Raw genomic sequence first — 27,774 nt, 5'->3', positions numbered from 1 at the left:
TTAAGCAGAAGTTATTGATTGTCAGATAAGAAAGTTCTCATTAAAAAAGAACCAAGGTTGTAATTCGTTTCAGATTTCTCTTCTGATTTCTCGTCGACTTTCACTTTTTGTGAAAAAGTTTTACTCCTTACCAGTATCTTAAGCCTGCGATTGAGTGAAACTGTTCTCAAAGACAATTTCATGTGTATGGTGTTAAGGACAGTTCGTAATCTTAACTAGATCCCCACTCCGCCCCAATACTCCTCCCGTGTCCCGCGCTCCCAACCCTAGCCACCCCCATCTCTTGACCCCCTCCCTCCAGCGCCCCCCCCCCCAATGCTAGCATCCCTAAGCCCAAGCTGGCCACTACCGATGCCAACCGCTCGCCAGGCGTTTGAGAGCCCGAATTTAGTCGGTTGTGTTCTAATGTTATGACTCAAAACTAGGGCGTTCTTCACAAGATTCGATAGTTTTTACGTTTTCCGTATAGCATAAAATTTCTTGATTCCTTTGTTGCGCACTTCAAAAATGTTTCACTCCACATTGGAAACCCAAGCTTTTGTCGATTTGGACATCTAAATATGTCGCTCAAGTGTTTTTATTGAATTGAACCCGAGTGAAAACTTAGATTGTATTGTGGCTCTGTCCTGTGTTCAAACATTTTCCCCGACTTTCAGCTTTCAAATCGGGATAAACCGGTAAGCATTAATTTTGATTAGAGGCCCTAAGCTGGCGTTAGTAGTTTTTCAATTGATTAATGTGCTAAATTTACCGGGAGGGCAGTCCTAAGCTAAGGTGAAAAGTTTTTCAGCTCAAAATTGCAGTTTTTCCCAAATTTTTTCTTTTGTGTTGAATGGAATTTAAAATGACGTTGTTCATGGTTCATAAAGGTCTTTTACAGATATATATTTTTTCAGATTTGGTTATTGAGGTGCAGGTTCTGGTAATGCCAACCTAAACCCCAAAAATTGTAAGGAATTTTGTATTTTAATCGTTTGTATTTTTTGTCGTTTTTTTACGGTTAGGAGACAGTTAAGTTTTGTTGTAACTCATCGTTGAATAATGGCTCAATTTTAGCACCAACTTATGTTTCTGAGCATATTAGTTTTCAGAGCTTGGGTATATCATTTAGTAATTTTGGCTAAGATTTCCAAGCAGCCAAAAAAGACAAGATTTATTAGTAAACCTGTCTTTTTTTTGGCTATGTTTGCCTCTTTTCTGGCCGTCTGGCCAATTGTTGTTATTCTGCAGCTCAAATGTTTTGTTGATTTGACTAGACAGATTTTGTTTCGAAGTGATAGGTATGGAGCTTGGTGCTGCATTCATGCTATGTTGTTGACACCAAGACATTGATATCAAGAAACTCTAGCTTCTTTTTTCACATTGTTCTTTGGCCAGCTTCTGCTTCTCCTGTTATGTGTCATGCCGGTTTTTTCTTAGGTCAAGTGCTCTGTTCTTGCTCTTTTTAATTGCTCTTGAATGAGAAGCAATTATTGTAAACGTGTTTGTCCTTTTTCTATGCAAATTTTTTGATTGACCGTTTTGAGCTTTTCTTCTAGAATAATCTTCAAGTAACTTTCTAACACACTTCATCTAGATTTTTGAGTGTTTAATAGCCGCCTTCAACGTCTCAACGGCTATTTTAGGCGCTCTTCTTCTTTCACGCTGTGACTTTTGACTTACCGCACTCACTGTTTCAAATGATTGGATTTTAATTTTTTCACACATTGAATTACGCCTTGTACTAAGTAAAAAGAGCAAAATAAAAAGAAACTGGATAAACCGATAGCCCAGTCATTAAGTCATGGTGCATTAGGTTATCAAAGTCCATTAGAGCAATTGCTAGCTGCCATCAGTATTAAGCTTAATAGCTTTTTGGTTAGAAGCTTAATTAAGTATAGTTTAAGAATCTAACTGAACTTGCACCCCAAATAAGAACACTTTTTGACACTAAAAAAACAAAAAAATTCGGTCAGTTTTTATCTCTTCTTTTTTCTTTTTCTGTTTCAAGCACAATGTGCATCAAGCGCGTTAACGGCGGCTATTTTCTGGCAAAATACCGCTTATGTTTTTTATTGCTTTTATTTTCTCTTATTGGGAAACTTCATATGGCTCGTATTGTTCAAATGGTCTGCTGTTCAGGTCAAGGATTTTTTTTTTCATTCAATTAGATCGATTGTATTCCAGTACTTTTTTGTTCCGACCCACTTGTGGGGGGGAGGAACTATATACTCAAATGGTTTTTTTTTGTTCAGTCAATTTTGGCCGATCTATATATTCATCGTAGAGAAATCTGAGTGGTATCATTAAAAAGCTAGTCCAGCGTAGAATTCGAAATTGAAAAGATATTTTTGAATTTCGTATTTTTCGAGGATTTATCGAGGTTTAAAGTTTTGTGTGAACACGATATTTGCATGATTTTGTTCTCTTAGCAAGACTTTTATTCAAATTAAGGCCTTTCATTGAAAATTTTATTTGAAAATTACTTTTCACGCGACAAAATGAATAAATTTTGTGCTACCAATAGACCGATAAAAAGGCTAGTTCTGGTCTCATGGGGAAGTTAACTATCAAAAAAAGGTCGAATTGAATTTGAGAGCTGTTTTTTAAAAAAATTTTTCTATTCATTACTGTCATTTTAGTCGTTTAGAGACCAGTCACTTTTCATATCGAGGTTCTGTTAATGACAAACTTCAGTTAACTGATACCCAATGAACAAAATATTGGTTCTCAAGGGATCACTCATGTTTTTTTTGTATTCAGGAAGTTTTTGAAATTTTTAATGAATTTTTGATTTCCATCTTGAGTCGTATGGCATAGACTCACTTACTACAAGGGCGATTGATTTCCTAATGTGCATTATGTAAACCTATATAATTTAATGGCTGTTAACTTTTTTTTATAATTTTTAAAAAATATTTTTTTTTCGGAACTTTTTTTGGACATCAACCGACCTTAAACTTATTTTTGCTTGAACTCTAGGTCAGTGTCAGTATTGGCAGGACCTCTATCTTTTCTACTGCAACTAAAATTAATCTGGTAAGCGGTTTTATCTTCCAACAGTTGGTTTTATGACTTCAATTACACGAGTTCTCATAATTTTTTGATTTTTGACATTTTTTTTGTAATTTTGATTACATTTCAATTTTTTATCTTAGTATCCTAATATTTATAGTTCCCAGTGGCTTAGAGAAGACTTTAAATGGATCAAAGATAAAGTTTTCAGAGAAAATTTTACGGTTTAATTGGCTCCGACACTTTCTTGCACTTTTCTGAATTTTTGGTTTTTGCCTGTTGTTTTCATATCCATAAGACTTATTGTGATGTCTTTTTGATGATTTGAGAATGACGAACATCTTGATACTCCCATTGAGGAGTAACTTTGCGTATTTATTGACTTCCGCTGAGAGCTATTGAATTTAGTGGCTAATAAGACAAAAAAAATTTGAATTTTTTTTGAACACCAACTTTTTTGCCAACTTTTAAACCTACTTCCATGAACTGACGATTTTGATTTTTCTTCGATGTAACGAGTTGTCATAGTTCCCAGAAAAAATTCGGTTTTTATAATTTTGTTTCTTTTGAACTGCTATCTCATTAACCCAACAACGATAGTTCCCATTGGCTGAGAAAAGAACTCCAATGGTACACACACAGATAAGGTTTTCAGAGAAACGCTTATGGTTATCTTCTAACTCTTTGTTTTATGACTTCAATAACGCGAGTTTTCATAATTTAAAAATAAATTCTGATTTTTTTGTAATTTTGGTTCCTTTTGAAATCTAAGCTCATTATACTAATATTGATAGTTCCCATTGGCTTACAGAAGACGTCCAATGGATCATAGACAAAGTTTTCAGAGAAAAGATTATGGTTTAAATGGCTCCCACACATTCTATTTGCATTTCTGCTGAATTTTTTTGGATTTGACTATATTTGTCGTTGTTTTTATAACCATAGGACTTATTGTGATGTCTTTTTGATGACATATTGATGACAAACATCCATGTCTTCCCATCGAGGCATAACGTAGCGTATTTTTGGATTACAATGAAAGCTCTTGAACTTAATGGCTGTTATCGCTTTTTATAATTTTTAAAATAATTTTTTTCGGAACTTTTTTTGGACATCAACCGACCTTAAACTTATTTTCGTGAACTCTAGGTCAGTGTCAGTAATGGCAGGACCTCTATCTTTTCTACTGCAACTAAAATTAATCTGGTAAGCGGTTTTATCTTCCAACAGTTGGTTTTATGACTTCAATTACACGAGGTCTCAAAATTTTTTTTAAATTTTTTGGACATTTTTGTAATTTTGATTACATTTCAATTTTTTATCTTAGTATCCTAATATTTATAGTTCCCAGTGGCTTAGAGAAGACTTTAAATGGATCAAAGATAAAGTTTTCAGAGAAAAGTTTACCGTTTAATTGGCTCCGATACTTTCTTGCACTTTTCTGAATTTTTGGTTTTTGCCTGTTTTTGTTTTCATATTCATAAGACTTATTGTGATGTCTTATTGATGATTTGAGAATGATGAACATCTTGATACTCCCATTGAGGAGTAACTTTGCGTATTTATTGACTTCCGCTGAGAGCTATTGAATTTAGTAGCTAATAAGACTTTAAAAAGTTTGAAATTTTTTTGAACACCAACTTTTATGCCAACTTTTAAACCTACTTCCATGAACTGACGATTTTGATTTTTCTTCGATGTGACGAGTTTTCATAGTTCTCAGAAAAAAATTCGTTTTTTTTGTGATTCGATTCCTTTTGAACTGCTATCTCATTAACCCAACAATTATAGTTCCCATTGGCTGAGACAAAACGTTCAATGGTTCACACACAGATAAAGACTTCAGAGAAACGCTTATGGTTTCAATGGCTTCGACAATTGCTTCTCGCACTTTTCTACTGAGTTTTTGGTTTTTGCATGTATTTGTTGTTGTTTTCATAATCATAAGACTTATTGTGATGTCCAGTTGATGAGTTATAATTGACAAATATCATTTCTTTCTCATTGAGGTATGACTTAGTTTATTTTTGACTTCCAATTAAATCTATTGAAATTAATGGCTATGATATAACTGGTTTTCTCAAAGATTTCGTGTTTTTTTAATATTTGTTCATACTTTTAAAGTCATATGGTTAAGAAAAGAACAACCCCATTGCTGTTAAAAAAAATTTATGAAATTAAATAAAAATTCCAAAAACTTCTTTTTTCTTCAGTTCGACACCTTTCTCGCTCAATTTTTTCTGAATTTGCTGTTTTTGCCTTTTTTAATTCTTCGTGTATTTCTAAAATGCTGACTGGTCTCATAGGTTTCTAATTAAGGATTGAAAAAATGATTTTACACAATGCAAATACATTTAGCAAAAAATTATAGCAAATATTATTAAATTTATGATATTGTTCGGTTTCAGAGACTTTTTTATATTTTTCAGTTTGTTTTTTTTTCGTCAATTTGTAACTTATGCTCATCAATGAGAGGTTCCATTCCTTGTAATTCAAAAACCATTTTTCCATTGATATCATGTCGTAACTGATGTTTTGTTGGATAATATGCGTTTTTCTAGAAGTTTTGTGAGTGGTCAATATTTGTGTTTCTTTCACTCTTTCTTCTTTTAGCACATTCGCTTAAAAAAATTGTTTTTCCTTCTTTGTGAGCGCTGCATCGGGGCGGGGTTTCATGTATTTCAATTAGTAGTGCGGTTGTGTTACGATTTTTTAAACTCAAATATCTATTTTTAATTATCTCATCAGGTTGACATTAAGTCAAAAATGTCGATGAGCTCGGGTCGGTACATCATGTGCAAACGCACATTAACGAGCATCCTTGTTTCTTTCAGTTTTTTATTCAGTTTTTATAAGTCTTTTTTCGTCTTAATTACCTTTTTTCCTTCTAAGTAAGTTTTTGGACTTTTGTTTTGTAATTTTGATTACATTTCAATTTTTTATCTTAGTATCCTAATATTTATAGTTCCCAGTGGCTTAGAGAAGACTTTAAATGGATCAAAGATAAAGTTTTGTGAGAAAATTTTACGGTTTAATTGGCTCCGACACTTTCTTGCATTTTTCTGAATTTTGGTTTTGCCTGTTGTTTTCATATTCATAAGACTTATTGTGATGTCTTATTGATGATTTGAGAATGATGAACATCTTGATACTCCCATTGAGGAGTAACTTTGCGTATTTATTGACTTCCGCTGAGAGCTATTGAATTTAGTGGCTAATAAGACTTTAAAAAGTTTGAAATTTTTTTGAACACCAACTTTCGTGCCAACTTTTAAACCTACTTCCATGAACTGACGATTTTGATTTTTCTTCGATGTGACGAGTTTTCATAGTTCTCAGAAAAAAAATTTCGTTTTTTTTTGTAATTCGGTTCCTTTTGAACTGCTATCTCATTAACCCAACAATGATAGTTCCCATTGGCTGAGACAAGACGTTCAATGGTTCACACACAGATAAAGATTTCAGAGAAACGCTTATGGTTTCAATGGCTTCGACAATTGCTTCTCGCACTTTTCTACTGAGTTTTTGGTTTTTGCATGTATTTTTTGTTGTTTTCATAATCATAAGACTTATTGTGATGTCCAGTTGATGAGTTATAATTGACAAATATCATTTCTTTCTCATTGAGGTATGACTTAGTTTATTTTTGACCTCCATTGAAATCTATTGAATTTAATGGCTATGATATAACTGGTTTTCTCAAAGATTTCGTGTTTTTTTTTTATATTTGTTCATACTTTTAAAGTCATATTGTTAAGAAAAGAACAACCCCATTGCTGTTTAAAAAAATTCTGAATTTAGAAATAAAAATTCCAAAAACTTCTCTTTTCTTCAGTTCGACACCTTTCTCGCTCAATTTTTTCTGAATTTGCTATATTTGCCTTTTTTAATTCTTCGTGTTTTTGTAAATTGCTGACTGGTCTCATAGGCTTCTAATTAAGGATTGAAAAAATGATTTTACACAATGCAAATACATTTATAGCAAAAAATTACAGCAAAAATTATTAAATTTATGATATTGTTCGGTTTCAGAGACTTTTTTAATATTTTTCAGTTTGTTTTTTTTTCGTCAATTTGTAACTTATGCTCATCAATGAGAAGTTCCATTCCTTGTAATTCAAAAACCATTTTTCCATTGATATCATGTCGTAACTGATGTTTTGTTGGATAATATGCGTTTTTATAGAAGTTTTGTGAGTGGTCAATATTTGGGTTTCTTTCTCTTTTCTTTTAGCACATTCGCTAAAAAAATTGTTTTTCCTTCTTTTGTCGTTTGTTGTTTCCTCGTAGTGTTTCTGGTGGCAGATTTTGTGAGCGCTGCATCGGGGCGGGGTGTCATGTATTTCATTTAGTAGTGCGGTTGTGTTACGATTTTTTAAACTCAAATATCTATTTTTAATTATCTCATCAGGTTGACAATTAAGTCAAAAATGTCGATGAGCTCGGGTCGGTACATCATGTGCGAACGCACATTAACGAGCATCCTTGTTTCTTTCAGTTTTTTATTCAGTTTTTATAAATCTTTTTTCGTCTTAATTACCTTTTTTCCTTCTAAGTAAGTCATGATTTTCTTGTTTGACTTCTGATTTACCTTACCCAATGTTTCTACTGAATCGAATTTAGAATTCATTTAGCAAATACGGTCAAAGCCGAAAAGCAACTCAAAAGAAGCGGAAAAACCAAGAAAGCCCCTGCACTAAGACTCATTCTGGAAAGACTTATTGCATTAAGATGTTAGAGTTCCCTGCAGTATACTGCTAACTGGTGGTAGTATTAAGACTTTGAATTCAAAATGTTTATTGTCTAAAATGAAACTGCGGACTAAATAAGAGCTCTTTTTGACACCTAGAAAAAATGGGTTCCGTCAATATTTCTCTTTATATTCCTAAACGAGTTTCAGTTCCAACGTCGGTCTCTGGGTTCTCTGCGGCTGTTTTCTGGCTGTTTTTATTTTTTGGCAAGTTTAGGATTTTACTCTTCCTTAAGTAATCTCAGATGTGATTATCTCAAGATGTGGCTCATATCAGAGTGCTCTTATTTTAGTTGAAATTTCCTACAAAGGGGTACTATGCGGAGTGCTTGCTAGTTCCTGTGTGGCATTGAATGCAATCTTCACGAAGCGAGTTCTGCCAATAGTCGATAACAGTGTGTGGCTCCTAACTTACTACAACAACATCAATGCCTGCTTCCTATTTCTCCCTCTGATCCTTATGAACGGAGAAATCGGAACCTTAATATCCTTTCCATACATTGGCTTCATCAGTTTCTGGGCTGCCATGAACTTCTCAGGAGTTCTTGGAATCTCAATTGCTTACGTCACTGGACTTCAGATCCAGGTGACGTCACCGTTGACTCATAACATCAGTGGAACAGCGAAAGCGTGTGTCCAGACAGTACTGGCATGTTTGTTCTTCCAGCAAAGTAAAAGTTACCTCTGGTGGTTGTCCAATGGCATGGCTCTGGTGGGTACTGGAGGGTATACCCGCGTTAAACAATTGGAAATGAAGAAACAACACGAGGAAAATAAAGCAAGTGCCTCTATGAATCAACCGCCAACTTCCAAAGTTTAAGTTAAACAACGAGAAGTACTGAACACTTTCACAGGTAGATGTAGCACGTGGAGGATTATAGAGAACATTGAATTAAAGAAACTGTTCATCTCAATATTGCATTTCAGTTCAGTCGGTTTTTGTTGCGTTTGGATTATGGAAAACATTTTAGTTTTTTTCAACAGGACTGTCCTACTTACGAGGTGAGCGTGATAACTGTGACTTAGGCTAATTTACAGTAAACTTAAGTTGAACACGTTATTAATGCGATGGATCATGATATCTGTGATCAGATGAAAATAAAAATTAGTTTTTACAAATTGTCAGATTCTTTACAGTTGTCTATACAAATTCTGTACAGATTTCGCGCTTTAAAGAATTGTATATCGACGAATTTGTTTTGGCGTGTATTTAAGAAGAATAAATTCAAATAGACAACGATATGAACTGAAATGCTCAACGGAAGAAGAATCCTGCTCTTATTTCAGGCACGGAGGCAGCAAATGGTCTAAGTTATGTCCATATCTTATCTTCTATCGTTCTTCTTACATTGAGAGAGCGAACTGTTGGTGTGAAGTTGTAAATTATCACTATTCTTTATTTGTAAATTGTACAAAATTACGGTATACAATATCAAAGTTTCATATTTCACTTGTCCTACAAATATTCTTGGTTTTATTGAATTCAGTTTATGCGCTCAAATTGAACATTTTGTTGAGAACATTTTGTTAGCAACAGAAACCATTAATGATTTGGTCCATATGTTTTTGGATCAAGGCTTTACGCAAACAGTGTTGACTGACTGAGCAATCAATCCTCAAAAAGTTCCTGGAGCTTTTTTTATTAAAAAGTTCCTGGGGTACTCTGAGCAATCATGATATGAAAATCAAACTTCTGTTTCAAAGTGGTTTAAATTAGGTGCAATTGAATAAGCCTGAAAATTTTGCTATAAATGATGCATCTAACCATGCAATTTTTATGTGCAAATTATGGTAATTTGACATGGAAGTTTTTGATATTTTTAATAGCCGCCTCATCTTCTCAGCCGGCTATTATAGCGCTCCTATTTTTTTTTTACTTCGTCGAATAAACTTTTTGACTTCTCTAGACTAGTTTCTCCCTTCTCTCATTCTGCTAAAAGTGATTTTGAACATCAGTTGCTCAGCAAAGCATTTCAAAATGAACAAAGTCAGTATAAAAAATTGAAGTCAGAAGTAGAAACGGGATAAACCCATAAAGCCCAACTTTAGATGCCCGCTATTTGAACGTCGTTCCTATAAGTCTTAGTTACCATCTCTAATGCTTATTGGTATTGATAGTAGCCCCTGTAGCCTCTCTCTAAGAAACAGAAGTACGTTATCTTCAACTACGAAATGCCATCAAAATAGATCGGACTTAAAAAATGTTTTTGTACAAAAATCTTTTTTTTTCAATATCTTCTATTCTTTCAATCCCAATCATGCTTATTGGTATCAACGGCGGCTATTTTCCGGCAATCTGCCGGGTATGTTTTCTATAATGGCCTAAAGATTAGCCGAAAAAGTTTGTTTTATAGCGTTCAATGTGCGACAAAGTTTCATAAAACGATGCTATAATTTAGAGCAATTCAGTCACGAACTTGTCCTCTTGTACACATAGATTTTTAATGATATAATTCAGATGTCTATTCCGTCCCGCAAGGGGATTGCCTTCTCAACTAGATATGGTCTTTGTTGAGAAATTTTTAGCCGATCGATATATTTGTCAGAGAGACCAGTGAGCGGTCCATTGGAACTCCCGTCAAGCGTAGAATATTTTAATTGGAGGTCCTAGTTCACTTCAGTTTTTTCGAGGCCTTATCGAAAGTTAAAGACCAACTCAAGGTAACTTTAATCTTCTTTGTGTTATTTTTCTTTTCACTACACCCATATTTTTATCATGGTTTACTACGATTTGAAGATCTATCTACTACATCTATTTTGGGGGGCTGTCTCTTTGTTAACGATCATTTTAATGCTTTTGAATAAGAACTTAGAGAAGTGATTTCGATCAAGCCAAAACATGCTGATGAGCAAAAAAGCGAGTCGATTTCGGGCGTGAATTTCTATCACTCTGTGAGATGCAAAAGTGAGAAATCTGTGCCTGACAAAAGTGTATTCTAAATGTTTGTCGCAAAGCGTTAGCGAGACTATTATTGTTCTCTTCATGGCTCACAATCCAAAGGATTCGGATTGCATTGCTGCGCTAATTTTCTCAAAGCTGTGCTAACTTTTTATAGCTGCGAAGCTGTAAGCTGAGCGAAGCTATTTTGCGGTGCTCTTGGTTTTTTTTTGTTTCGTCGTCTGAGGCTCTTTTTTCGTTTTACATTTGTTCACACCTCAAAGCTGAAAAGTCAAATTTTCTGAATGACTTCTTCCTCTCACTAACTGCTTATGCGCGTGTGACGTCATTTCTCACTCTCTCTAGCAAAAGTTTTTTGCCTGATTAGATTTTGATCATAAGTGACTTACCTCACTCAAAAAAATGACTTTTGCAAAAAATGAATTTAAGTTTATTTTCAATTAGTTTAAGGTCAAAGGAACTCGTATGTGTAATAAGGGTCCCTAATGAAAAGACTTCTGCGCAATGAATTTTAGCAAGCTTTATTAGTTTATTGTTTAATTTTGTACATAGCTTTTTGAGCGGCGTCGATAACTTTTCAATTCACATCTGTATGTTTCTATCTCTATCATAAGGCACGCAAGTCTATTCTTTCGCAGCTATTCCGGCAATCTGCCGGCTATGTTTTCGACTTTTTGTCAATGAAAATTTTAGTTAATCATTTCAATCTGGTTTTAAAAGTGGAGCAAATGGTCTAAGTTATGTCCATATCTTATCTTCTATCGTTCTTCTTACATTGAGAGAGCGATCTGTTGGTGTGAAGTTGTAAATTATCACTATTCTTTATTTGTAAATTGTACAAAATTACGTTATACAATATCAAAGTTTCATATTTCACTTGTCCTACAAATATTCTTGGTTTTATTGAATTCAGTTTATGCGCTCAATTTGAACATTTTGTTGAGAACATTTTGTTAGCAACAGAAACCATTAATGATTTGGTCCATATGTTTTTGGATCAAGGCTTTACGCAAGCAGTGTTGACTGACTGAGCAATCAATCCTCAAAAAGTTTCTGGAGCTTTTTTTTTAAAAAGTTCCTGGGGTACTCTGAGCAATCATGATATGAAAATCAAACTTCTGTTTCAAAGTGGTTTAAATTAGGTGCAATTGAATAAGCCTGAAAATTTTGCTAAAAATGATGCATCTAACCATGCAATTTTTATGTGCAAATTATGGTAATTTGACATGGAAGTTTTTGATATTTCTATAATGGCCTAAAGATTAGCCGAAAAAGTTTGTTTTATAGCGTTCAATGTGCGACAAAGTTTCATAAAACGATGCTATAATTTAGAGCAATTCAGTCACGAACTTGTCCTCTTGTACACATAGATTTTTAATGATATAATTCAGATGTCTATTCCGTCCCGCAAGGGGATTACCTTCTCAACTAGATATGGTCTTTGTTGAGAAATTTTTAGCCGATCGATATATTTGTCAGAGAGACCAGTGAGCGGTCCATTGGAACTCCCGTCAAGCGTAGAATATTTTAATTGGAGGTCCTAGTTCACTTCAATTTTTTCGAGGCCTTATCGAAAGTTAAAGACCAACTCAAGGTAACTTTAATCTTCTTTGTGTTATTTTTCTTTTCACTACACCCATATTTTTATCATGGTTTACTACGATTCGAAGATCTATCTACTACATCTATTTTGGGGGGCTGTCTCTTTGTTAACGATCATTTTAATGCTTTTGAATAAGAACTTAGAGAAGTGATTTCGATCAAGCCAAAACATGCTGATGAGCAAAAAAGCGAGTCGATTTCGGGCGTGAATTTCTATCACTCTGTGAGATGCAAAGGTGAGAAATCTGTGCCTGACAAAAATGTATTATAAATGTTTGTCGCAAAGCGTTAGCGAGACTATTATTGTTCTCTTCATGGCTCACAATCCAAAGGATTCGGATTGCATTGCTGCGCTAATTTTCTCAAAGCTGTGCTAACTTTTTATAGCTGCGAAGCTGTAAGCTGAGCGAAGCTATTTTGCGGTGCTCTTGGTTTTTTTTTGTTTCGTCGTCTGAGGCTCTTTTTTCGTTTTACATTTGTTCACACCTCAAAGCTGAAAAGTCAAATTTTCTGAATGACTTCTTCCTCTCACTAACTGCTTATGCGCGTGTGACGTCATTTCTCACTCTCTCTAGCAAAAGTTTTTTGCCTGATTAGATTTTGATCATAAGTGACTTACCTCACTCAAAAAAATGACTTTTGCAAAAAATGAATTTAAGTGTATTTTCAATTAGTTTAAGGTCAAAGGAACTCGTATGTGTAATAAGGGTCCCTAATGAAAAGACTTCTGCGCAATGAATTTTAGCAAGCTTTATTAGTTTATTGTTTAATTTTGTACATAGCTTTTTGAGCGGCGTCGATAACTTTTTCAATTTACATCTGTATGTTTCTATCTCTATCATAAGGCACGCAAGTCTATTCTTTCGCAGCTATTCCGGCAATCTGCCGGCTATGTTTTCGACTTTTTGTCTATGAAAATTTTAGTTACTCATTTCAATCTGGTTTTAAAAGTGGAGTGAAAAATTGAGGTTTTGAACTTGAGAAATTGGAGTTTGTTTTCACGTGAGGCAGTTTGACTTGTTTTCAGCGTTTTTCTCGGTTTTTCTTGAATGCTATTTAAGGCAAAATACACTCAAGTTGATGTTTAGTTGCATTTTTGAATGACTCAATGGAGGGCAAATGTTTTTCCAATTCGGGAGTTTTTTGTTTTCAAAAATTTTAGTGCTTGCCGTTTTTTAAATGTTGCCCGTATTTGTTTTCGTTATGTTGTCTCGTCACTTAGTCGGAGTATTGACTGATCCCATTGAGTTTCTAATGAGACAAATTTGAGTCTATATAACGTTCGAAGTTCATAGCTACTGATTTTCATTACCTGGACAATGTGCGTTTTCACAAAATACTGATGTTTAAATTTTGCACATTTTTGTAGTTTTCTTATTAATGCAAATTTTTAATTGATCAAATGTTTACATTTTTTTGTCAAGGGTTTTGTAAAAGCGAGAATGATGTGTTTTTTTAATCAGAAATGATGTTTTTAGGTATCGGCGTTTATTCGCAGAATTGACGTCACATTGAGTTTTGTTAAGGAAAAAGTTAAATATTTACTTATTCAGTTGATGATTAATTGTTTTTTTAAGCTTTCGGTCCTCTGTCTCAGTAAAATATTAGTATTTGGGTATAGTTCTGAAATTGTATGTTGTTTTTTCTTTTTTCACTTAGTCTCAACAACGGATTTCATCGGCCTTATTTGATCCATTTGTTGCTTAATTGCAGCTAATAGTTTCCATACTTTGTTAAAGGTTGAGAGAGAACAGCCTAATGTAATTTGTGCATATGATAAGCTTGACATAGTTTTGACATAGCTTGACAGGAAGCTCTACGTATACTTGCATGGAAAATGAAGCCTTGGGGAATACGAAATTACACGAGAACACGTTATAAAATATACAAAAGAGATGGTTTGAATCCAGTATTGATAGATTTTCAAAAGTAGTTGCTCCTGCTTAGACCCGCTAGCATTCTTAAACACATTCATTTCAAAACAGTTGCAGTGAACTTTCAAACTTGTTTAGAGATCTCTCTTGATATCGATAATAAACAAAATGTTGAGTGGTAGGATGTGTTTCAAGACTTCAGTTTATAGTCCAAAAAAGGCATTCCAAAAAGGGGAAATTTTATCTTTTTAAATTTCATTCACCTTGATGTTTTTGCGTTTAATGTGCACTGTTGAGGTTAATTTTTGTAAAATATTTTAATTGTCAGATCATTAGATTTTTCAGTTCTTTGGATTGTATTTTATATTGCTATGCATTTATGTTGCTCTTTATTGTGCTGTGGATTTATATTGCTATTCAGGATTTATTTATATTGCTATGTTTTTTTTGCAGATCTTTCCGCATATTTTTAATTTTTAGCTAGAAAGCAAGTAGTTCATGAGCTTGTGATTAATTGCTCTCAAACGAAGTTTGTTGCAATTATATTAGTCCTGTCGGTGTTTTTTTATTTTATGCGATTTTTGGCTTTTTCAATTTTTCGTCTGACGCTTTTGACTTTTCGACCTCAAAAACGGGATAAACCCTCCTATAGGATTTAATGATAAGTTATTGAAAAAAAATTTATCGGCCATGGAATAGTTTTCAAATTTTCTCAAGTTTTTTGAAAATTTTGTTTTTTTTTAGTCCATCCAGCCTCAAGAGCCAAGGAGCCTCCTCTAGGTTTTAATAATAGGTTACTGTATACTTTCTAGATGAAATGGAATGTTTTAAAGACTTCAACATCACGAATTTTTGCATTTTTTTGACAAAATTTGCAACTTTTTTTTTCAATTTTTTTGACATTTATTATCATTATTCAGGTCATTTGAGCCTCAGGGTTAAGAAAATCTCCTTAGGGGTCTGATGGTAGGTTGCTGCATAGTGTCTGGTGGTAATGGAATGGTTTTCAACTTTTTAACATCACGAATTTTAGCAATTTTTTTTAAATAAATATTGCAATTTTTTTCAAGTTTTTCAATATTTATTGTCATTATCTAAACTTTTTCAGCCCAAGGAGTCAGGAAACCTCCTATAGTGTTTTTGAAATTTTTGCATTGCGCATGGAATTTTTTCAACTTTTTAATATTACAATTTTTATCGATTTTTTTAAATAAAACTTGCCATTTTTTTCAATTTTTTAAAAAAAAAATTTTTTGTCATTTTTTATGTTCATCCTGCTTCAAGAAGCCCAAGGAACCTCCTACTGGGTTTAATAATAGTTTACTGTATAGTTTCTAGATGTGATGGAAAGTTTTTCAATATTTTAACATCACGAATTCAAGCAATATTTTAAAAATCTTTTGCGATTTTTTCAAGTTTTTGGAATATGTTTGATTTTTTCGAGGCCCAGGGGCCCAGGGACTTCCTCCAAGGTTTAATGATAAGCTGTCGCATAGTTTCTGGAGTTAAAGGAATGGTTTTTAGTTTTTTAATGACTCCAGCTTTAGCTATTGTTTGATAAATTTCCTTTTTTCAAATGCTCGCAAAATTATTGTTCCATTTTTATGGATCTTTATGAGCCAGTGAAACTGTTTAAAGCTTGAAATAGGGATAATTGATAGTCTCTTGAGACAATGAAATCGTTTTGAAGATTTTAATATGTTGAATTTTAGCAACATTTTATTAAAATTCGCAATTGTTCTCAATATTTTTGAATATTTTTGTTTAACGATTATTACTGGCCAACGAAGCTTTTCAAGTCTTGCAGATGTGTTATTGACATAACTACAAAGACAAAAAAAAATAGTTTTTGAAATTTTCACGGCAATATCTCGAAGCTTTTAATATTTAAAATTTTTAAATTTTCTTTTAAAATTTGCAATATTTTGCAAATTTTTACAATATCAGTTTTTTATTTGATTTGTTTACTAACAAGGCTAGAAAACTAAAAGTTGCAGAGGTGAATCAAGCTAAAGCTAGCCCCTCTAAACCGTGACTAGCTACTGACGAAACCAACTGTTCGCCAGTCGATTGAGAGCAATTCGCTCGACGTTAGTCGGTTATTTGTAAATTGGTATCACACATCAGTGGGAGTGGTTTAAGACATTTCCGCTCGACGTTTTACTGAAATATTGGTGCATTTTTAATATTTACCATATCTTTCAATGTTTTAATGTCCTGTTAACAAGTGTGATTGGCCTTCTAATGAGGTATAAAATAAAGTAGTTTCAGGTTTCAATTTACAGCTATGTTTTTATGACTTTGGTGTTGTTTCTTGTCTTCAACAAACATTATTAATTTTTTTAGTTTTGCTGGAGTTTTATAATTGCGCTCAATAAGATTCTAGCAATTAATTTAAAAAAGCGTTCTTTTCATGCGATTTTGCTTGTTACCGATTTTTCGACGTCTGATCAATTTTGTATGTCTGATTATTTGACTTTTCGTCCTCAAAAACGGGATAAACAGTTAGAACCCGGATGGAATTTTTTAGCCGAGCAATTTGGTCTTCATGGTGTGAAGGACGGTTCTAACAGTGACCCAGCGCAACCATCTGAGAGCAGTTTGCCAATTATCAAAGGGTACTATATTATCAAAAGCGTTGAGTTTCATCTGAAATAGAGGTTAAGAGTACAATTTTGCAGATCAGAGAAAAATTTCACAGAAGAATGTACCGGATTTGAATTAGACCAAACGTCTCTGCTGACGAAGCAGTCAATTAAGTGGCAAAACTGCGATATTTTATGCGATTTTTGGCTTTTTCAATTTTTCGTCTGACGCTTTTGACTTTTCGACCTCAAAAACGGGATAAACCCTCCTATAGGATTTAATGACAAGTTATTGAAAAAAAATTTATCGGCCATGGAATAGTTTTCAACTTTTTAATATTACAAATTTTCTCAAGTTTTTTGAAAATTTTGTTTTTTTTTAGTCCATCCAGCCCCAAGAGCCAAGGAGCCTCCTCTAGGTTTTAATAATAGGTTACTGTATACTTTCTAGATGAAATGGAATGTTTTAAAGACTTCAACTTCACGAATTTTTGCATTTTTTTGACAAAATTTGCAACATTTTTTTTTCAATTTTTTTGACATTTATTATCATTCAGGTCATTTGAGCCTCAGGGTTAAGAAAATCTCCTTAGGGGTCTGATGGTAGGTTGCTGCATAGTGTCTGGTGGTAATGGAATGGTTTTCAACTTTTTAACATCACGAATTTTAGCAATTTTTTTTTAAATAAATATTGCATTTTTTTTCAAGTTTTTCAATATTTATTGTCATTATCTAAACTTTTTCAGCCCAAGGAGTCAGGAAACCTCCTATAGTGTTTTTGAAATTTTTGCATTGCGCATGGAATTTTTTCAACTTTTTAATATTACAATTTTTATCGATTTTTTTTAATAAAACTTGCCATTTTTTTCAATTTTTTAAAAAAATTTTTTGTCATTTTTTATGTTCATCCTGCTTCAAGAAGCCCAAGGAACCTCCTACTGGGTTTAATAATAGTTTACTGTATAGTTTCTAGATGTGATGGAAAGTTTTTCAATATTTTAACATCACGAATTCAAGCAATATTTTAAAAATCTTTTGCGATTTTTTCAAGTTTTTGGAATATGTTTGATTTTTTCGAGGCCCAGGGGCCCAGGGACTTCCTCCAAGGTTTAATGATAAGCTGTCGCATAGTTTCTGGAGTTAAAGGAATGGTTTTTAGTTTTTTAATGACTCCAGCTTTAGCTATTGTTTGATAAATTTCCTTTTTTCAAATGCTCGCAAAATTATTGTTCCATTTTTATGGATCTTTATGAGCCAGTGAAACTGTTTAAAGCTTGAAATAGGGATAATTGATAGTCTCTTGAGTCAATGAAATCGTTTTGAAGATTTTAATATGTTGAATTTTAGCAACATTTTATTAAAATTCGCAATTGTTCTCAAAATTTTTGAATATTTTTGTTTAACGATTATTACTGGCCAACGAAGCTTTTCAAGTCTTGCAGATGTGTTATTGACATAACTACAAAGACAAAAAAAATAGTTTTTGAAATTTTCACGGCAATATCTCGAAGCTTTTAATATTTAAAATTTTAAAATTTTCTTTTAAAATTTGCAATATTTTGCAAATTTTTACAATATCAGTTTTTTATTTGATTTGTTTACTAACAAGGCTAGAAAACTAAAAGTTGCAGAGGTGAATCAAGCTAAAGCTAGCCCCTCTAAACCGTGACTAGCTACTGACGAAACCAACTGTTCGCCAGTCGATTGACAGCAATTCGCTCGACGTTAGTCGGTTATTTGTAAATTGGTATCACACATCAGTGGGAGTGGTTTAAGACATTTCCACTCGACGTTTTACTGAAATATTGGTGCATTTTTAATATTTACCATATCTTTCAATGTTTTAATGTCCTGTTAACAAGTGTGATTGGCCTTCTAATGAGGTATAAAATAAAGTAGTTTCAGGTTTCAATTTACAGCTATGTTTTTATGACTTTGGTGTTGTTTCTTGTCTTCAACAAACATTATTAATTTTTTTAGTTTTGCTGGAGTTTTATAATTGCGCTCAATAAGATTCTAGCAATTAATTTAAAAAAGCGTTCTTTTCATGGGATTTTGCTTGTTACCGATTTTTCGACGTCTGATCAATTTTGTATGTCTGATTATTTGACTTTTCGTCCTCAAAAACGGGATAAACAGTTAGAACCCGGAGGGAATTTTTTAGCCGAGCAATTTGGTCTTCATGGTGTGAAGGACGGTTCTAACAGTGACCCAGCGCAACCATCTGAGAGCAGTTTGCCAATTATCAAAGGGTACTATATTATCAAAAGCGTTGAGTTTCATCTGAAATAGAGGTTAAGAGTACAATTTTGCAGATCAGAGAAAAATTTCACAGAAGAATGTACCGGATTTGAATTAGACCAAACGTCTCTGCTGACGAAGCAGTCAATTAAGTGGCAAAACTGCGCATTTTATCTTGAGTTGATTCAATTATTGAATAGATTTTAAACTGGGTCTAATTTTTGCCCTAAACTTAGTGTCTTCGATTAGGACACTGAGTTTAGGGCAAAAAAATAGACCTTTACTTCTTTATGTTCATTTTACTTCTTTATGAAATCGTACCCTGGGTTTTCAAATTGTTTTCGTGAAGAGGTATTGAATATTTGAGGTTTGCCCTTATTGTTGTTCTTTCGATGTCCTGCGTAGACTCAATACTGCCAAAGGCTTTCCAATCAGGCATAAGGGAAAGTATTTAGGTGCTTCAGTTGATAATTACTGTATTTCGTGATCCTGACATTCTCTCTTTATAAATATTCATGAAATTTTGAGTATTAAACGGAAGAGCTGTTTGTTTCCTTGTTTTTTATCGTAAATATCATTAATTAAAGGTCGCTTTGGTTTTCCAATGAGATGTAACTGATCCTATTTTTTGGTTCATTTTTTGTTGACACTGTTTGCGTTCAAACAATAATAATGATCTTTTGAGTTCTTGATGTTGCTTGTTGCTTTCTGTTTGCTTATCACACAGTCTTAATAATGGCAGATCTAATCCGATAAGGCTTTATCATTTGTCATAATTTTGTTTTGTGTTTATGCCCTTGGCTGTTTCTCTATTGTTTTCCTTAGTCTCAAAAATGAGAAGTCGAATATGCTATTTGTACTTTCTAATGCAGATATTTTGTTTTTGATAAGAGTTTGAATGAATTGTCACCTGTTATAATCACTCGGGTGCCACTATGTTAATGACAATTTTCGGTGTTCTCATTTTTAGCCTACCGTTTTGTCTCTGATGATTTCAAAATTGGTATATACAATTTGAGGATGCGTACTGTGAAGGGTGATTGAGATATTTTTTAATCAATTTAATGAAGTAAGTATACATACAGATTTGCTACAAAAGAAGTGGAATGGAATTTAAATCTGGCGTTTTCTTTTCTCTTCATTTTCCTCCATATACAGATTTATGCTCTATTAACGTCGAGAGATATTTTTCTGATGTAATTTATAGTAAAGTCTCGGTTTTACTGAATTCAATCTGTTCCCTTTTCTGTTCCCTCACCCCTCCCCTCGTTACGCCCTCAAATGGAAGCTGGAAATGTTCCGTTTGTGCCCTTCGCCTTAGTGGGCGCTTGTTATTGAAACACGCATGTGACATATTTTTATATAATGATCTACTATGTAAGAACACTTACTCTGTGACTGTGGGCGCATAACGTAGTAGGGGCGCAAACGGAAGAGAGCCTACAATTATGTGCTGATATATTGGCAAGTTAATTTGTCAAAAAAACACGTGCGCTGCCGGCGTTAAATTTATAAGAGGAGCGTTAAATTTTCTAAGCTGGAGATTGAAACAGAATAAACCCAAATTTCTGTTTGTGTGGGTACCATTTTGTATGTCTCTGGTCACAGAAATCGTCCCAGTAATTAGGGCGATCAACGGTCTATTTCGTGGCTATTTTTGGGCCTTCTGCTGGCTAAATTTATTTCAACTTTTTTCAATTTTTATGCACGCGAAATTTGCCAAATCTTTAGCAGTGAGTTATAGCTGAATTGCTTGCCGATTTTTTAAATCATAAATTGTAAAAAAAAGTGACAATCAAGATTTCAAGCCGATAAATTAAACCGAAATTTTTGCAATTACTTGCATCTCCAGGTAAAGTCAACTTGCCATTTCATTGTCAGTTTTTAAAGTCATTGAGTTTGAGTACAATTTTATCTCGCTGAAATGTCCTGTTTCCTAGCATTTGTTCTGTCGCTGCTTCCACAGAGACATCCGAGTTGTTTTCCAATGGTTCGAAGAGTATTCTTAAAAAACGACGCACCTGACTCTCCAAAAGACTCAACGTCAATAGAGTACTCCTTTCAAGGTCAATACAGTACTCCTACGCAATGAAGTTTGATAACAATAAAGAACTGCGACTAAAATGTAATAAGTTTTTCTTTCAAAGCCTTTTTCATATTTAAATTGCGCCTGTGAAACCATCAACTTAGGTCTGTATGAATTTTTCTCTTTATTCTACGACCCGCAATTATATTTTGCAGCTATTTCTGCATTCTGCTGGCTGTGCAGTATTTTAGACAAACCTAATGTGAACGGCCGGTTAAGCAGCCAAAATATGTGTGTTCCAATAGGTACCTTCTCAAGTTGGTGAAAGATCGATTACAAGAAAATAAATTATCTACAGTCGGACGAGGGCTTTTGGTACTCCAAATTTTACTGCGAGAAATCTTCCACGCTTTAGTTTTGGCTTCATCAGTTTAAAACATTGCCTGGTGTCTTGAAAACTTCGTTTCCAATTCCAAATCCAATTTTCCATAGCCTGATTTGCTCCGTTCTAGAAGATACTGTAAATTCTCTGAATCTGTTGTCTTCCGTTTTTTGATGAAATATCATTGTCAGACAAAATTTTTCAATTTTCATGTACTCTGCCATGTTACAAGACTAATGAGATGGCTAATACGTTGATAGCTCTGATTAACATTGCTACAAAATCATTTGAATTGCTTATTCCATCTAAGGTTTTTAGTTTATAAACGTTTAAAGAGGAGACAGCTTCGGTGTCTTTTTAGTATTTACGCTTTATTTAGCCAGCCTTCAGCTTATTGTATTGTCAACTTTCAGCTTAATTTGCCAATTGCGGCCAAGGGTAAAAGCCTTCTTGTTGCCCAAAAACGATGAAATCCAAAGAAAAAATAGAAACAAGAATTGAGACATTTTCTGGAGTACAATTTCTTTGGAAAATATTGTTTTGCTTCTATATAAGTCCAACAAATGTTACGGATGGTTTGAAAAATGTTACGGATGGTTTGAAAAAACACTTCGAACATGATTAAGGGAAAGATATCTTGCTATAAGATCAGCAAAATTTTTGACCTTCTTTTTTGCTACTGTGGTTTTGTGAAATTTGTCAGTTACTGCCTTGGATGGTTAAATTAGGAGAATAATTTCAAAAAAATATATTTTTTTTTTGTAGAATATCTTCCTTTTTTGTCGCTTTTACGGTCCTATGTACGGTCTTTTGACATTTATAAAAAAAACTATTGATTAATAAGTGTAAGTCAACAAAAATTGTTTTGCCTAATTTGTTTAGCTACTTGTATCATTAGATAGGGTCGTCAGATAGGATTTGGCTAATCATAAGTACAGAAGTACAGATATTCAAAGAACTTGAAATTGTTAACGAATATTAGCAATTAAGACATTTTTTACCACAATTTCATCAATCTTTTTGTGTAGCCAAATCCTATGTGACGACCCGTCTGCTAGCTGGCTAAAAGTGTCAATGGCCAGAAATTTTATTTATGAAAACAGGCGAAATGACAAAAAATGGCCGAATACTTGAAAAAAACCGAAAAGAGTACATCTTTATTTTGTGCAGAGTGCGTTTTCATTGGTTTTCTCTTAATTGAAAGCTTTATGCTCGAATCCAGCTTAACTTCAATTTCGCAAAACGAGAAATCTTGAAAAAAGATCTGTAGATTTCTGTACAGACTGAATAGTTTCATGTTTCATTGCTTTTCTCTTAGCTCAAAGCTCCATGTAAAAATCCAAATGAATTTCAGCAAGATCACTTCAGCAGTTTATCGGAATAGTCACTATGAATGTTTTTCTTGTCAGTTTTTGAACACATTGTTATATCTTAACTTCAGTAAATGATTCGATACAGAGAATCTTTCTGCTCTTCTCGTTGACCAATCTATGTTTGAATTAGACTTTGACTTCATTAAATCAATGAGATTATATTTACAAACAAGGCGGCTCGGTAATGTGCAATGCCACATAAGGTTCCGACCCCGCCCATCCACAATTTTGGCATAATTGTCTACCAAATGAGGAACAGATAGAAAAACCCAAAAATTATTTTTTGCGAATCCCAAAAAAGCCCAAGTCTTTTTCAAAAAATTCTGTATGAACGATAAGATAACCTCCAAAACAAATAACTAAGTGGAGTAAAAATTGATGCATTAGATTGCTTTAATATGTCAATATTAAGAAAGCGAGTCAAAACGAACAGCAAAATCAAACAACAACAACAACAAACATTAATTACATCAAAAAATTTATGTCCCTCTTAAAAACTAAATTTAATAACAAAGTCAACATACCGTCAGATAAACCTGAAACTAAACAAAGATAACTTATAAATCACCAGAAAACATATGCGACCAGTCCATAAAAAGGTTTGGTAACAATTATACAAAAAAGAACAAAAACAGAAAAGTAAAAAAAATTAACTTATTTTTTTGAAACAATTAACTTCAAAGTAATAAATACCATTAGGAATAAATTAATATTACCACAAATTTGCGATTACCACTGCTTCTATAGAAGGGCATTAGGACCTGACCTTATTCATTTTTTAGAGCGGCTAAAAAGAACAACAAAGAACAAACAAAATTTCAATTGAAACTTGCCAGAAAACGCTGTCAAAACCGTCAAGCCAAATTTTGGCACTCAAAATATATTTGATTGCGCCTTCTTCAAACAGCTATAATGTAGTACGTGGCCATTCATTAGTAAGACTAGGTAACAAGTAGACAAAGAAGCGAAGTGCTAAAGTATGTAATACTTTTAATTTTTTTTTTCGAAACAAAATTACATTCAATGTCATGAAAGGCATTAATTACAAAAAGAGCTATTTAAATATCGTCGTTTTTTCATGAAAAGGAAACCCTCGAGACCTGTAATTTTCCAGAATTTTTTTTGCATCTACAAAATGAACGTCAAATATGACAAAAATCAAATTAATTTAATTTTTTTTTGTGAAAAAGCGGTGTCGAAGCCAGTAAGGTCATAACAAAATCTTTAAAAAATAGATTTTGGGACACCAATCCCTTTTATTCCCTTGACACCCATAATGTCATATTTGACCTGTAATCAACTAACGAGATTAGGTAACAAAAAGAAACATAAAAAGAACAAAATTGCGAAGTTAAAAAAGTTTTTTTTTAATTTTGGAAAACGATGGGTTTGAAAGTCATAAAAGCCATCAGCTATCTGCTAATATCAGAATATCGGTTTTTCTATTCTTCCATGAAAAGCCAATGAAAGCTATCACTATACAGGAAATTTCATACGACCGAAACGACAAAGTATAAATGACAGTTAAGACAAAATTAAAAAATTCAATTGATTTCTTCAAGAAAGAGGCGTCGAGGCCATTAAAACGATGATTTATATCTTTCAGGATTTTAATATGTTCAATTGTGCTTTAATTTGAATGCTAATAAGGTGACATGAGAACTGTCAATAATGTGATAATGTGACAAAATTAGAAAACGTGAAAAACTGGCAAATATCAAAACAAACAAAAATCTAAAATCTTGTAGTATCAAAGCCAGAAAACAATAATTTCAGGCTTAAAACTGCAACCGAGAATAAATTTTAACTCAGTAGAAAGAAGAAGCAGTCTTTTTTTGCTGACACTAAGCTGGAAGTTGAACAAATTCAGAAAAAAATAGAGGAAAAGTTAATTAAGCCATTATTTATTGAAAAGTCAATTATTTTTAAAAAAGAAACGACCATAAACTTTCAATTAAAAAACTAAATGCATTAGCCTGGAGCTGTTTAGCAAGCGAATTGGTTGGACCTATCACTCCTGAGCTTTAATTTGATATGTTCTGTTCTTTATTATTAAAAAAAAAGTCTTTTTTTTTTAAAAAAAAATACCGACTGATTACAACCCGATTTTTTTTGGATTGTAACAGTCCAAGAATGGCTCAAAACTACCCCTGTTAATACTTATTGTCCGTTAAGAACAATTGATTTTTCGAATGTTGTAGATATAGATAATTTCTGAGTTGAAACTCAAAATAAATTTTGCATTTTTGATAATCATCGAGTAAAGTTAGCAAAAAACGGCAAAGTTTTAACTACAAGGCACTCTCTGCGGACTCTGAAGTAGAAATAGCCCCCCTGAGTCTACAAAGATTGTATGAGTGTTGTTTGGGGGTGTACTGTAGGCAAATTTAATCAAAGTGGACTAAAGTAGCTTATTTCGTGCTGTTGTTGATGAAAAAGGCTAAATTTTGAAATGTTTATCCAGATTTTTTGACCAAAAAAATAAATCAAAACAATCAAAAATGCTTGTTCGTCTTCAAAAATAAAATCAACGACACTATTCTTAAAAATTATAACAAATTTTAGCAAAAGTGACGAAAATTTAGGCAAAAATTCCGGAAAATGTGAATAAAAACAACGTGAATTCACTCTTCTTTTCTCAGAAGTTTAAGCCTCGATAACTCCCTGTAGAAAACGAAAATTAAAAAAATCTTTTTAATTCCATATTCTACGCTGGACGAGCTTTCTAATGATACCAGTCTCAACTCTCTACGATGAATATATCGAGCGGCGAAAATTCACGGAACAAAAAAAAACCCAGTTGAGTATATAGTTCCTCCCCCCTCAAGAGGGTCGGAACAATTAGCCGACAGCTGGTTTGCCTAGATAAAGATTTATCTGATTGTTCATATGCCAGTGGTGTACAGAAAGGAAACATACTTTGACGGCATCTGTGTGATTTATTATGACAATATGCAATCACCTTCGTTACCTGTAACCTGACGGATGCACATGTTACTGCTTTTGGGGTTGCTACTATGTTGATATGTTTTATGATATGTTTGCTGGCGTCAATCTGTTTGTTTCTTGGACAATCGATATGTAATGGTATTCTTTTTTCAACACAAAAAGCGCTGGATGTTCCTTTTTTGATAATAAAAAACTGCTTTTTACTCTGTCAACTTCAGATTTTGGAATTGTTGCTATGATCGCTCTCATTTAGGATTTTTACATTTGCTCTAAATTGAACACGGCTAGACAGAGTTTCAATTACATAAGCCACACTACACTGTTCCATGAAGTTCTGGTAGTAATTTCAATTTTTCGCTGTCTTCACCGTGTTTTTATATAAAATTAGATTTCTACTTTCTCGCATGACAGGTTATTGGAACAGAGCTCCAGTTATTCGGTAACTTCACAATTAAATGAATATGGTTTAAGGGAGAAGAGCTGTAATGATTTGTTGGCTACTTCTGATGCAATTTCTTATTACTTTAGACTTTCAATATAAGAAAGACTATGTCATAAAATTATACATTTGCAAGCGTTGCTGACTTGCTGTTGTTGAGTTGATTGCTTAAAAGATTAGTAATAGAAAACTCGTTTCAACAGCTAATTAGGTTTTAAATTTTTTCAACTTTCATGTGATGACAACTTCGATGCCTGTCTGCTATTTTCTCTTGTATTCAGCCAATTATCCTAGCATCAGTATTCAGCATAGTTTTTCGAGGGCTGCTCTCACGTATCGAAAAATGGAGGAAATTGAAGCATGAAATAATTATGAGATTTTCCGATAAACCTCAGGACTGTATTGTCTTTATAATTTTTCTGCATCCACATTACAGCGAATAATGTGTTCTCCTTTCGGTAAAATTTTTTGATTCTTTGAAGAATGAAGCATTTAGAATAAACCAATGGGGGAGTTCTTAGTAATTCAGAACTTGTATTGCGATCACCTAGAATTTGAATCGTTAGTTTTTAAAGTTGTTTTTTGAAATTTGTGTGTATTTGCAATGCAGCTTAAGCAATAATTTAGTTGTTTCACTGTCTGGTTGATTTAGAAAATTTTTTCATAAACGAAATCTTTTTGCAGAAAATCCCATATTTTGTTATTTTTACCGTCTGACGCATGATCTTTTGATATTTCTATTAAAATTCTTGTTTCAATTAGAAGTCAACAACAACTGTTTCGCTTAAACTGTGAAAGTATTTCTATTGTTTCCAAAAATTTTCGAAGTAACTGCTACAAACGTTTAAAAGACTTGAAATTGTTATAAAAAATAAGTTAAAAAAGACATTTTTGACTTAAGTTCAATCCAAATTTTTGTATATTCAAACCTTATCTATTTCTGCTAGCTGACTAAAAGTTTTTAAGGCCAGAAAATTCAAAAAATAAAATATGGGAAATGAACCGTCAACAGTCGGAAACTGGGGAAATCCTGTAGGAAGTAGATCTGTATATTTCTGTACAAACTGTACATAATTTCAAATTCCACAAAAGGGGTAAAATGACTTTAGCAGTTTTTCTTATTAATTTGCGTTGTTTTTGATTCATTTTTTGACGGCAATTTCGGACACATTGTGTTATATCTCGTTTTCAGCAAAGTGTTCGATACAATCATGCTGCTATTCTCTGTTAGTTATCTATGTTTGTGTTCATTTGACCTCAAATTCATTTACTCAAGGCAACTTTATTTACAAAATAGCAGACAGTTGATTAGCCTCGATAGATCTTTATCTGTTTATGGTAAGATACTAAGTGGTGTACTGCAGGAAAGTGTACTTTATTGACCTCTGTTTCTTATTTAGATTGACAACATTTATGCATTTCTGTTGTACTTGTTTCCTGAAACTTGTACATTTATCTTTTTGGTGATGCTACTAAATTTTGATGTTATACGACAGATGTTTGCTGGCATCAAATGGATCTGGATACGTAGACAAAACTTAACTGCTTGCAATTCAATCATTCGAAATGTACGTGTATTCATTTTTCGACACAAAAGAGCGCTGGGTATTCCGTAAAAAAATTATAAGCTGCATTTTACTGTGTCAATCTGAGATCTCGG

General features: G+C 33.2%; 1 protein-coding gene across 4 annotated transcripts in view; it reads left to right on the top strand.

Moving 5' to 3' along the window:
* LOC142353074 (GDP-fucose transporter 1-like) overlaps positions 1–9,266 on the top strand; it is a 55,281-nt gene extending 46,015 nt beyond the window's left edge. Inside the window, exons 6-7 of one of the 4 annotated variants that reach the window (XR_012761023.1) lie at positions 8,038–8,670; positions 9,010–9,266. Coding sequence is in view for 2 of the 4 variants with exons in the window: in XM_075405268.1 (XP_075261383.1) it covers positions 8,038–8,564 (527 nt within the window). In the remaining 2 variants the exon portion in view is untranslated. Of the gene's footprint in view, positions 1–8,037; positions 8,747–9,009 lie in introns of all 4 variants that reach the window. The other 3 variants (XR_012761022.1, XM_075405269.1, XM_075405268.1) reach the window with 3 other exon arrangements.
* Positions 9,267–27,774: the final 18,508 nt, after the last annotated feature.

This window comes from Convolutriloba macropyga, chromosome 14, assembly GCF_964194025.1.
Source record: "Convolutriloba macropyga chromosome 14, txConMacr16.3, whole genome shotgun sequence".
In the NCBI taxonomy this organism is placed as follows: Eukaryota; Metazoa; Xenacoelomorpha; order Acoela; family Convolutidae; genus Convolutriloba; species Convolutriloba macropyga.
The sequence above is the reverse complement of the archived record's forward strand: the minus strand, read 5'-3'. Positions and strand labels throughout refer to the sequence as shown.